We start from the raw sequence: 12,942 nt of genomic DNA, 5'->3' as shown, positions 1-12,942 counted from the left end.
CCATGCCCGCCCCGCCCCTTCCGCCGGAAGTGCGCCGCCCTTCCTCTTGCCGGAAGCGTCGCCTTGGCAACGCGGCGGCGGCTCCAGGGAGGTGGCGCTGTGGAGGGGTCTCGCCGGTGCGAGCTGTGCGGGGCGGCGGCGCGGCTCCGCTGCGGCCGCTGCCGGCTCACGTACTACTGGTGAGAGCCCCGCTGAGCTGCGGGGTGACGGGGGTAGGCCCCGGGTGAGGCCCGGGACGCAGCCGGGGAGGAAGCCCGGGAGGCAGGGACGGGGTGCAAGAGCTCAGGGAGAAGGCCCGGGGCAAGGCCCAGGAGGCAGGAGCAGTCCTGGGGTGCAGGGACAGGGCAAGAGGCAGGGAGAAAGCCCGGGACGAGGCTCAGGGCGCAGGGAGAAGGCCCCGGATGAGGTGCTGGAGGCAGGAACAGGCCCAGGACAGAGCAAGAGGTAAGGAGAAAGCCCAGGACGAGGCTCAGGACACAGGGAGAAGGCCCAGGAGGCAGGAACAGGCCCAAGACAGGGCAAGAGGCAGGGAGAAAGCCCAGACCAAGGCTCAGGACACAGGGAGAAGGCCCAGGAGGCAGGAACAGGCCCAGGACAGAGCAAGAGGTAAGGAGAAAGCCCAGACCGAGTCTCAGGACACACAGAGAAGGCCCAGGAGGCAGTGCCAGGCCTCGGGCACAGGGACAGGCCCAGGGCAAGGGCTGAGAGACAGGGACAAAGCCTGGGACGCGGTCTAGGACACAGGGACAGGGTAAGAGGCAGGGACTAGCCCCAGGATGAGGCTCGGGACACAGGGACAAGCGCCAGGATAAGGCTTAGGACACAGGGATGAAGCCTAGGATGAAGCCCGGGTGGCAGGATGAGGCCTGGGACAAAGCTCAGGAGGCAGGGACGAGACCCAGGAGGCAGGGACGAGAGCCAGGATGGAGGCACGGATGAGAGCCAGGATGGAGGCAAGGAGAAGGCCCAGGACGAAGCTCAGCAGGCAGGGCAGTGGGAACTGGAGCGGGCACGCTCAGCAATCGCTTAGCTGAAGCGTTCCTCCTCGCTTCCAACGGTGCCCGCATCAAATAGAGAGCAGTGCGGTGAGCTTTCTAGATGTTTACACAAATATCTTCGCTTACACGGGGGCCTCAACAAAGTCATATGTTAACTACACGTTTCATTGGTTTCACAATGACTTGGGGTTGGTTTGGCTTTGGGGCTTTTTGTGTGTACCGCAGTGTTGAAAGCCAGGCATTTGCTCAAAACCTGACTGTATCGGGAGTTTTGTGAGCGATTTAGATAAGGTTTTAACATACAGAATCATGGTGACTTGGCAGGACAGCGCTGTGTTCCCGTTTGGGAATATCAAGTATATCTTAGGTACTCTGTGAGCCAGCTAAGGGCTGGTGGCTGTTGGGGGTAATTCTTGTGGTGAAAGTCCAGAAGATGCAACAGGCAATAATCTTCCCTTACATCATTTCCAAGCAAACAAAAAAATGTCGTTCTTCCCTTATTTTCTTAGCGGTGTAGATCATCAAAAAGCTGACTGGGTTAGTATCCACGAGCGAATATGCCAGCTGCTGATTCCAATCCGTACGTCCCTCCCTTGTCTCCTTTCCGAAAAAGAAAGAAAACATGGCGTGGAACAGCTGGTGAAGAGGCAGGTATGTACAAGAAAAACGAATACCACTTCAAAGTGCTGCCAGTGAAATTCATGTAGATCTCTTCTTCCTATACTTTGATGTACGTAGTGTTGGGAGGGCACCTCGTTGGTTGAGCGGTACTTAGTTGCAGAGCTTTAATTCGTTTTTTAAACAAAAACTGTATAATAAGGGGAGTGGGAGCATCCCACCGCCGATCCTATGAGCCTCCTGCCTTTTTCACAGTCCTTACTCGAAGTCCTGAGCTTCCTCAGGCAGCAGCTATCCTGGATCTCCGGCCTTGTCGGGTAGTTAGTCCATCTCCCCGGTTAGTCTGGGATCCAGCTGAGTTTTGCTTCTTATAGGCTGTCTTTGTCCTTCACTGATGACAGGGATTCCCCTTTCTCAGAGCAGGGGGGCAAAGAAATAAAAGTGCTCTCCCTTTGCTTACCTGGCCAACTTTATACGCCTTTTCCCACTAAGTACGGTCTTTTATCTCTGCTTTTTGGCCTCATGGGTGGTGCAGATGTGCAGCTCCTTTCCAGGCCAAGTGGTTTTCAACTCTTTTTTTTGTTTGTTTGTTTGTTTATGGGGTGGCAGGATCTGCTTTTCCACAATGTTGATAAAATAAAATAACCCACCCAAATGCATCTGCTATTTAAAATCTTGCTCATAAAAATAAATTATCCTTCTATCGTTGCATAACTCCTAATCGTAGAATAATAGGACCACAGAACAGCTGAAAGTGAGCTGGTAACAATCAAACGGTGCCACTGAGAAGAACAGCATTAATCTTCTGGATTTTACATCACGTATTATTTTTAAGGTTGTTTCTGGTGCTTTGGTGACTGGCTCGTTGCTCCGGTCTTTCTTGGGAGCATCCAGAAGGAGAAAGCCTAAAAAGAGTGGAACCTGCGTAGACAAAAGTCCTGCTTGGTGAAAGCTTGCGACAGGCTTTAGGCAGCAGATTCCTTTAAGCTTTGTAGGAATTGGGCACTGACAACCCAGTTTGGTTTTGAAAATCCCATCTGTTTGAAAATCCCATCTGTTTGAAAATCACAGGCGAGATGATTGTTGACCAAAGTCTGAAGAAGGTGTGTTAGAACAGCATGTCCCAGAAGCGTCAGGAAAAATGCAAAAGCTCCTTTGTTCCAGGTTACGTTTAAGTTGATCTTCTATAAAGTCTGCAAAGGAAAAAAAAAGTTAAAATTGGTCTTACTGGGGGTGGTGGCCGGGTTTTTTTTGCACCCTTAACTGCTTAAAGCTTTTCCAAGGAGCTGTACCAGCACTGTACCAGCTACTAAGAAGAGAATTAACTCTTATCCCAGCTGAAACCAGGACATATAGCAACTAAAATTATGCTATATGCATGACAAAAGACCATGTGACAGCCAGATCGAGGAAGTACTCCTCGATTAGCTGGAAGCCAATAATTTGTTTTTATTAGGTTCCAGGGGAAAAGAGCAGGAAGACGGGGCTGGCGGAGAAGGGAGAGTCGCTCCTCTTGATCGGAGCGCACACCTAGGTTAGCAGGCGGCAACTGCAAACCTGCAGCTTGAGCCGGGGCTCGGAATGACTTCATGGGAAAAGTCATAGAGAGCAGACGCCGGGGTTTTTTTTTGAAGTAGAGATTTTTATAGGATCTTTAACAACCCTATTACATTTGCTCTTTGACTTTTGTCTCCAGAGTATTTAAATAAAATAGATTCTGGGAACGGTATGTGCAGGGACGCTTTGCCTTCCTTCTTACCTAAGAAAGGAGCGAAAAAGCGGAAACATGTTTTTGTTACCTGCTTGCTTTCACAGCAAGACTGCAGCTCTCTAGCTCGCAAATGAAGTCTGCCTTTACGCACAGCAACGTATAGGGTAGACAGCGTTGGGCCTAGACTGGCTGCCAAGCGTTGGAAGAGCGATGTGGAGAGGGTGAGATTATTTACCGCCCCGTCTTGGTGGCTTCATCATTTTCCTATCCACAGAACCAACAAAAATGCTTTAAAGGCGGCCTTCGGAGCTCAGGGAAAAGCTACGTAGTCTCAGGACGATCAGAGAAAAAAACCTTCTGCTCGAAGCCTGCCCGTAGGTTTATTATTTTTTGAAGATTTCTGCTGTATTTCACAAACTCCTGCACGGTGTTTGTTTAGAAAACACACAGCTCGAGCCTTAGTCGGGATGCAGGAAAGCTTGTGCACATCAAAATGCCCTGTGGCTTAAGGGAAGGCGCATGAAGCTGAGCGCCAGGAGGTTATGAGTTTCATACCTCGTCTGTACTCCAAAGCTTTGTTGATAGAAATCTGCTTTTGTCAACATAGCCGGGGGGATGCCTGCAGACGGTACCTCCAAACTGACAAAACTCCAAGTTTCTGTTTGTAGAATAGCCTCACCTGCCTGCGTGATGTCAGCTTACCGCAGCCCCTGGGTACGGGAAAAGATCCATCCCTCAACCAGCTACAGCAGTCCTCCAGCAGCGATGCTAGCCCCGCCGACTGCAGGTTTCAACTCAAACTGACTGGAAACCTGCCTTCCTCTTTACATCGTCCTTTCTTCAAGCGCGCCGTCGGTTTTGGTGCCTGTGAGCGAGTAAATGAATGTGGCGCCGAACCCCAAGCGTGTTCCCAACCCCCTGCTCCCACCTGGAGCCGAGCCGGGGTCCTCAGCCTCCTCAAACCCCAACTGGGGGAAAACTGCGTGGGGGCATCTTCAGAGAAACCTCTGTAATTGCAACACACATGAAAAGAGCCCAAAGTGTGCGGGTCCGGAGGCGTGGGGCTACGGGCGAGATGAAAAACAATGCAGGGCCAAAGCTAACGATCCCCCCAAGGCTCGTAACTGCGCAGTCTTAAATATTCAGTGCTGCAGGGCTTCTGTTGTCTCCTGCCCTTTCCTCTCCTCCTGGGAGCTGTGCAAGACTCTAACCCTTAGCTTGTCCTCACTGCAGATGTTTTAAGATAGCTTGCGTCGTGGGAAGCAGCGATGATCCTATTGACAAGGAGTAAAAAAAGAACGATGCTCATCTCTAGCACCTCCCCAGATGACAATCTGCTCGATACCCACGCACCAAAGCCGGTGCCGGTTGCAACAGAGAAAGAGTGGCAAGGACAGAAAAGGCAGCCTGATAAATAACAGCTTTTATTGCTCCTTGCCCTGAGCATGTGCTGACTTTCTCCTGGGCACCACATGCTCCCCCAACGCGGCTCGGTTTTGGTGCGTGCCTTTTTCGCTCGCTCTATGCTGGTAGCTCAGGGGCTAGAGAGGGAACGACCGCTGTGTTTTCTAGCTCTTGGCTCTCCTTGCTGTAGCAGGATGCTGTCACTCTGGGCTGTGTTCTTTGAAGCTCTCATTTATCCAGAAAGGATGTCCCTTTATCTCAGTCAGGATCTCCAGGAAACACTCGCAGGCTGTCCTTGAGGTTCCCTGTCCCTGAGCTGTTCCTTCACCCATGGCATGACTCTCTCTGCCTCTCTCTAAGCACTTAAAGCTCAGCAAAATGCCAAAGCCTGGCCTCCAAAATCACTGGGATTTGTTTTTTCTGCCCTCTGCTCAGCCCCAGCTGGAAAACAGAAGGCAATAAAGAGGTAAAATGGTATTTTCTGCCGACGCTCACTGCACAGGCCTGCCCGTGCCTCCTAGCAAGAGAAGAGCGAGTGCCTTGCTCACCATGGCAGCACTGCTAGGCACACCAGCAACAAGATTTCTTTCCAGGCAGCTTTCCCGCTGCACCACTTGCGTGAAAAGCAGAGGCAGAAGTGTTGGGAGTTGGCAACAATTACGCTGAAAGCAAAGAGAAATAGATAAATAAGCATCCCGGCTCTTTTTCGCCGGCATCCCTCAGCGCGTTGTAAGGGCACAGCACCTAGAGTTGCCGTAGAGCTCTTGGCAATGAACGGGCGTTCGAACGGAGATACGTTTATGGAGCTGGTGAATAGATCAGATGCTGCAAAGGGTGAAAAGACGAAATGCGGTGTGGACTGCTAGGAGTAGCAAAAGGCAGGGAGCAACTATGCGTACGGGAAACATGATGGATTCTGACAACAAACAGAAATCCTGCAGGAGCTGCTTGACCACCAAACCCGGCTTGGGTGACGGATATACGGAAGCGTAACGCGGTGCATTAGGGCGTTCGAATTTTGACCGGCTTTCCAGACTCCGCGCCTAAAATACCAGGCCCAGAACTGGCCGGGAGAGGGTGGGAGGAAGCTGCAGCACCATGTGAGGAGCGCTCTCCTCGCTTCCAGACCGCGTCTCCTGCGGCTGGAGCTGTGCCATGCTGGCACCAGCCTGGCAAACCGTACGCTCCGCTGCCTGCTATGAGTCACCGTTATTACCGTCAGCAAAACCCCACCGTAGCCCCTTTGTCTAATCTTTTCTGTGGTCTTGTGATGATCATTTTCTGTGCTTCACAGCTTTTATTGCTGCTGCCTTATTAGCCCTTTTTCGTCGGCGTAAAGGATTCTTCGTCTCATAAGACACCACATGACCTAAGAGGATGTCCAGAGCTGTTCCTGCCAGAAGTAGGAATGAAAGCCAGGCTCTAATACGACAGCTTTAATTTCCATCCGTTAATTACAGACACAAAGAACATTACAATCACTGTTTTACAGTTTGCAAACTGGAAGGTAAAAGACCTTGCGTTTTATTTCTCCTTATCCTTTGCTCACTCTGTCCCGTTGCTACGTTTCCCCGCAGAAATACATCATCGAGCTCGCGTACGGCGCAGCCCAGGAGTTTGTTTTGGATGGAAAGCATAAAGAAGCGATGCCTGCAGCTTTGCATGCGCTGCGTTTCAGTACTGAAGTGTACGGCTCCAATTCTGTGCAATTGGTGCCTGCTTATCTCCTCTTGGCTGAGGCCTCCACTGGTGAGTATTGTCTAAATAGTAACGTTGGCAAGGGCAAGACCTCCCTTGGGTCAGGTTTCTGGTTTCCTTTTACCGTTTATCAGGGAAGGTCCAGCTCTGCGTTTCAACATTGTGCCTCGTCTCTACCCTGCCCTGCCTCAAGGGCATTTCAGAGAGATTTGCGAAGTCGCACACCCACCCCTTTTCTGTGTGGGTCTGGGGAAAAAGAATCACTCACCGGTGATGAGAGATCAATGAAAGCAAATGGAATGTTTTCTCCCTCTCTACCGATTCCCACAAGAGAAGCAGCGTGAAAACCTGTTCTTTACCTCCGTGGCTTCGTCTGACTCTCAAAAGCATTAAATTCCCGAGGGCGGTTGGTTGCGCTCTTATCTCAGGGAACCAGCAAACGTTTCTGAGGCCGTTGCATCAGAGGAATGCCTCGGTTCATTCACAAAAGCGCGCTCTGCCTGAAGCAGAGCTTTTTCTCATTGACCGTATGCTTTATAAAAAAGGTCACATTAGGACTCTGCATGTGGAGAACCGCTCTCCTCAGCTGCAGATGTAAAGGACTGAGAAATCCCTGTAAATCATTGCCGCTACAGGAGAACACACAATGCTCAGCTGGCAGAATTGAGCTCTCTCAAGGATTGTCGTAAACGGTGTGGCGAGAGAAGGGGGGGAAAAAAAATGCCATGAGTAATTCCAGTGTGATAATACATGAGTCATTAGTGGCTGCCTGTAGCTAACCTGTTTTGAACACGTGTTTCGGAGATCGTGACCGCAATACGCAGTTTCTGGCTTCTCTTGTCGCTCTAGACGCCCAGCCTGTCTGTAAATTAGATTTTGAACGGCTGCTGGACTAAGGAGCGCTCGGGAGAGAAGCGAGGAATCCACAATCTAGGTCTCCGTATCAAACTACTGCGAAGGGATAGCAGGCAGTATTCTCTAACTTTCTAAATAAAAGAAAGCTCTTTATCCTGCTTATTTCTACGTGTCATTTCAGGCGTTGGCCGTCTTCCAGAGGCATCTAAGTATCTCTCCCAAGCTCAGTGGATTGTCCTCCGAACTCCAGACTGCAGCGTTGCTGTTCAGTATAAATTACATCGTAGTCTGGGGCTTTTCTCTGCTGCTGAAGGAAACTTTGAACAGGCTTTATATCACCTGGCGAATGATGTAAGCCAACTCAAATACAGAAACGCTTCCATTTTTCTTCCTTCTCTTAACACTTCCAGATCGGTATGAAAACCCCAGCAGACGGATTTGTAATCCTGATTCTAGGTACCGAGAGGATACGTGTTACGAACACCTGAACCGTCTAGATCTAAGACACTTGTGTGTCCATGTGTTAGCCAAAGCTGTGCTTTACCAGTTGTCCTTACTCCCTTGAGGTGACATATACCTTGTCTTTACTGCATCTGCTTATAAATTTATCTCCAGTTGTCCTTACTCCCTTGAAGTGACGTACACCTTGTCTTTACTGCATCTGCTTATAAATTTATCTATCAATCAGCTTGCTTACGGCCCCGAGATGAACAGGCATTCCTATCCCAAATTGGTATAGTTGCCTTTTATTCAACAGAGAAGTCACTTTATATTTTGGCCGTCATTTTCCTCAATACTTTCCTGTTAGAGAGCAGTCCTCCGTCAGCCGTTATTTAATGAATGCCTCATTGAACTATTTAAATGCCTGGTTCAATAACGTTTTCCCCGATGCAAGCTTTTTAGCCACGAGAGCGGTTTGTCCGATTTGAAGAGGTTATTGCCAGCTGTGTTCCTGAGGATGCTTTGCCTGTCATTTGATCCCCCAAAGGCAGATGAACTCCGCGACATCCTATTTATGTCCCACGTAGACTAAATTTATCCGGTACAGAGTGATGTATACCCACTAGTGTTGAATTTGATAGTAGCTTTGTGTGGGTGTAAATGATGACATACGGTTGAGGAGAATTAGATCCTTTCTATTATAATATATACAACCCTGTCTTTGCTTAGTCTGTAAACCTTTTGGGAGATTCCCCGCTGTGCCGTTGGCTTTTTAGGTACCCTAAATCTGGTGCCCGAAAGGCCGCCAGGTAATAGTTTTTTGCTATTAGCAAGTCGCTGGCCTACGTCAGAGCAGCCCAAGACCTGCCTGAACTTTGGCTGCGTGTCTGAGATCTGCTGAGAGTCACACGCCGGCTCAGAATAGCTGGAATGCACCACTGCCTTCCCACTCCCCTGGCTTCGGCTGAGGCTTTGGGGGGGGGAGAAACGGGCGCCGCGGGCAGGACCGGAGAGCTGAAAAGCGGCACCGGGTTGTGCTTTTGAAAGCGTGAGCCGCGCAGGTTGTACAGGGAGAGGAGGAGATGTGGGAAACCTGCCCCGTGCTTCGGTGGGGTAACGCGCTGTGATAAGGGTTCCTCTGCCCCAGCGAGCAGGGGATTTGGGGGGCGGCGCGTTCCTTTTTGCATAAAACACAAAATACAGCTTTTTTTAGTGCCACATTTTGCAGTCACAATCAGGTATAACTAACGCTACAGCTGCACAGAAAAAAAAGGGAATACTTGCAATATTATTAATCCATAATGAAAAATTTCCCAGGTTTGATATGAACATTAAAACTTCTGCTTTTTTTTTTTTTAAATATTGATTTCAGATTTACCTTGCTAGTTCTACCTTTGGACTAAAATCTATTGAGACCTCTGGAGGTTATTTCCACATGGCTAATGTTTTCTTTCACCAGAACAAAATGGACGTAGCAAACTCACTCTATGCTGAGGTTAGTAAAACCAAAGGTCATCCTCTATGTAGTTTTCAGTTTTTTTCTGTGCTCTTTCCAATGTTTTTTCCTGTTTCTGACTGCCTTTAACATCATGGTGACTATATCAAGTTGCCTCTTAGGATCAATCTCAGAAACCCTTTTCATACTTAAATATTTCTCCGAGCGAAAACCAGGAGAGAGAAATTCTGTACTCGGTTAAAAATTGTTATTCAAGTTGTCTTCAATTTGGGCAGCCAAACCTTGTTGAAAAATAGCTTTGCTACCAAATACCCCGCGCCAGAGGTTAAAGGGAGTCCCACAAGTAGAGAGGGTCGCCAAGGAGTTTCCACGGCCACGGAAGAGTTGCTGAGCAGCAACGGGATACAAACGAGCCATGTAAACTTTGCGCTGAGAATCAATGAGAAGACACGCTGATAAAAAATTTGTCAGAACAGAAGGCTCAAGCAAGGGAAGTAACAATTATCCAGTCGCTCTAATAACTGAAAAAAAGGAGCTTTCGTTTGTTTAGCTTGATTTTCTGTGGAAAGGAAGCTTTGGCAGCGGTGCAGCGTGCCTCCGTTCCCCTCGCAACCTTCAACCAAATTTGCTTTTGGTTAACAATTGAGTTAGATTTGTTCAAGTTTGATGAGAATTAATAGTCAGATAGAGAAGTGAGCTTCCAACTAAGGCCGCCACTGGGAGAAGAGCGATCAGATCTCTACGTGAAACAGCCGGCTTGGCAGCAGCCGGCTCGCTAACCGGCAGGCACTCCGGTTATTGTGGTAGGGACATGCATTGCAGGACACATTGTTTATAGAACAACTAGTTGCTAAATACCATCTATTCATACAAGTGAAATAATTCATTTGCTTCCTGATAGGTAACCGACATCTGGCATGCCTTTCTTATGAAGTCACTTCAAGCGCAGGAGCAAATTCTCGAGTCACAACCGGAAACGTCTCCGTTCACCGAGGACAAGGAAGTCGGCGAAGACCGTATGAGTAAGCACCGCTATTGCGCAGCACCATTTGGAAGACGGGGTTTTAAGGAATCCGTACATCCTACGGTTCATGTTTACGGCGTTGGGGTTTGCGTGGCATTTCCATAGACCGAACGTAATCGGAATCACGGGTATTTCTGATGTTGATGCTCAGCAGATTGCGCTGGATGCAGCCAACGAGGCCGCTTTAGGAACGAGGGTGTTGAAGTGGAAACGCAGCTTTGCCCTTTTTGTTTACGTGCTCCTTTTCACAGCGCCCTTGGCAGCGACTTTAACAAAACAAGATTTTGCCTTTCAGGATTCGATTCCACTTCAACATCCTCATTTCTCTGCAGCTCCTTTGTCTCCATTTAATTACGTGAAAGTGGCATTTCATCTCACTTAGGCAGGTTTACAGCTCCGTCTGCTGAAGCAGTAGGACACGATGGAATAGCGTGTGCTGATAATTGGATGTATTAATTTGGAGAATACTCTCGGGAGAGAAGCTGAGGAATCTCTCACTGGGACGTAAAGGTGCATAAAGCATTAGGAAATACGCTAGCGTGCGTGGTACTACCCTACGCTCCACTGAAGTCAGACTAGGCTCTGGTCCTTGTCGTCTTTCTACCGCCTATGCTAATAAGAACCTTGTCAGAGAAGAGAAACGTTTCTGTCAATCCCATTACCCGGCATCGTCTCCATCAGTAGTTGCTGCAGCAGGAACCGCACCAAGGCAGGGCTACGCGATAGCGTCTTCGGTTGTGACAGGAGTATGAAAGTTGCTCTTTTCAGGCAGCTGTTATGACTCCACATCCTTACTAAAGGCTAGTCAACACAATTACTGACGGGATGAAAAGAGATCTGTTAATGGGTATGGAATTTGCATGGAGCTGGGATACCGCGTTGATGCTTGTAGCAGAAATGCTTTGATGTCTAGAAGAGATAATGGGACAGTTTTGAATACGTTATCTTGCATGCATACATACATCCAACAGGATTATTTCATTCTCGATGCAGCTGAAGCCCGGCAAGCGGAAGCACTCCGAGTACTGAATGCAGTGTTAGATATCAGAGAACAGGCACCAAAGCAACGACCGGGGGAAACCGCCAGAGTTTTGCACGCGCTTGCCATGCTTTATTACCTGATCACGGATTTATCAAAGGTAAGTTTCGTCTGGTGAAAGGGTCCAGGAGCGTCGCCTAACTCTGTTTCAGTGCTCGCCCCATGCCGTGAAGCCGGTTGCCTGCGTTCACCTGGCACCTCTCCTGAGTCCACAACAGCCTTGCAGCGCTGGATGACCGAGGACGAAGCTGCCTCAGTTGCTCTGCACGACGCCGGCTCGCCATCTGCGCTCTGTCGAGGCTAATAAAGCCTCCTGGATCCGTTTTGGTCTCTGCCAGGCCATCCACAGCGGATCCTGTAGTTATCCACGTTTTCGGGGTTCGTCCTTTATCTGGGATATCCTGGCAGAGGAGCTGCCTGTCACAAACTGCATTTAGGCATCGGGTCAGACGTTACGCAGCGAGCGAGACGCGGGCCTCGCACGCGTCTCTCCTTGAGCCAGACTCCCTGTCATTGCCACGGTGTTAGCGTAGGTTCGCTCTGTTGGACCCTGTAGTTCAGTTTTGAATTTGCCCCCTTGTATTTGAGAGTTTATGGATAAAAATTTCAGATGCAACTGCTAACTTCAGAGTGCCCAATTCTCTGCCTGAACAATAATTGATTTTGAGGAAGCGCTGAGCAGTAACCATCCGGAAATCGGGGCTTTTTGTTCGGGCTAAGCGCTCAAAATCCTGAGTTTCTTCTGCCTGTGTTTTGGAGGGTGAAAATACAGAGCGCTGATGGCTCGGAGCAAGCCGTTAATGATACGAGTCAGTGTTTGGGAGGCACAAAGAAATAAATTCAAATTAGAAAAAAGGCAAAGCTTTATAATTGTGAGAACGTCTAATCCCTGGAAGAGCTACCAAGGGAAATGAGGGATTTACTTCAGACTGAGGCAGTACAGCTGGGTTTTTTTCCTGAAATAGCTTTGGGAACGTTCAGATGAGCTGCTGTATTAGAGGGGAGGTAACGATCCCCAGGGCGGGAGGCTGGGGTTAGTAATCTCTTCTGTCCGCACCGCTGGATCCTAAATATGATACCTGTTGGCAGCTTTACTCTCTCCTGTAAAGCAGCTTGTACAGGTCACCCTCTGAAGCAGGCGGCTGAGTGGCTGGAGCCTGGATCTGCTCCAGTGCAGCTATTCCCGTGAGCCCCTGCAGGTTTTTTAACCGCCCCTTGAGAAAAGCCAAATTCCAGACAATTACTTCGTCTTTGCTGTTTCATTCCAGGCTCGTGAGGTGGGGCTGAAAGCCTTCGACCTGGTGAAACAACTGCCCCGACAGGAGTCTCTCGAAGCCATTGGTCATTTGTTAAACTTGATTCGCTCCAAGCCTTCCCACGCGAAATAAAGAACTCTTTCTACCAGAGCCAGGTGTTTGGCTAGGTTATTCTGTTCAACTGGGTTGCTGAAAACAAGAAGCGTTACGAGCCGTAGGTCCTTCCTGCTGCTGCCGTCTTTCCAGATGCGTCCCTTTCCGTCTCAAGGTGTTTGAAAATTAAACGGTTTTGGTGCGAGTTAATTTTCCTGTGCTGCTCAACCTCTGTAACCTGTTACGGGATAACAGTGTGAGGGTGGGAAGCAAAAGCGCAACCAACGCGCGACGCAGAAATCGTTATCTAATGATTTATGAATAAGCGAACGGCCTCTTATGTCCTCCC

The 12,942-nt window shown here is 49.2% G+C and overlaps 1 protein-coding gene across 1 annotated transcript; it reads left to right on the top strand.

The window, feature by feature from the left end:
- The first annotated feature begins 2 nt into the window (after positions 1–2).
- Positions 3–12,762, top strand: ZMYND12 (zinc finger MYND-type containing 12). Its single transcript, XM_050909673.1, has 9 exons — positions 3–22; positions 57–179; positions 1,508–1,649; positions 6,309–6,480; positions 7,466–7,635; positions 9,098–9,220; positions 10,083–10,203; positions 11,199–11,344; positions 12,513–12,762. The coding sequence occupies exons 1-9, from the start codon at positions 3–5 to the stop codon at positions 12,630–12,632; spliced, it is 1,137 nt and encodes a 378-aa protein (XP_050765630.1). The 3' UTR covers positions 12,633–12,762.
- Positions 12,763–12,942: the final 180 nt, after the last annotated feature.

The sequence above is a fragment of the Gymnogyps californianus genome, chromosome 21, assembly GCF_018139145.2.
Source record: "Gymnogyps californianus isolate 813 chromosome 21, ASM1813914v2, whole genome shotgun sequence".
Lineage (NCBI taxonomy): Eukaryota > Metazoa > Chordata > Aves > Accipitriformes > Cathartidae > Gymnogyps > Gymnogyps californianus.
Note: the sequence above shows the minus strand (reverse complement) of the source record. Positions and strands in the feature narration are given on the sequence as shown.

Excerpts from the sequence above, each read along its gene's own strand:
- ZMYND12 (XM_050909673.1), top strand. The coding sequence starts at position 3 with ATGCCCGCCCCGCCCCTTCC. Across the intron at positions 6,481-7,465 it reads CTTGGCTGAGGCCTCCACTG|GCGTTGGCCGTCTTCCAGAG; the intron begins GTGAGTATTGTC and ends GTGTCATTTCAG. Across the intron at positions 7,636-9,097 it reads TATATCACCTGGCGAATGAT|ATTTACCTTGCTAGTTCTAC; the intron begins GTAAGCCAACTC and ends TATTGATTTCAG.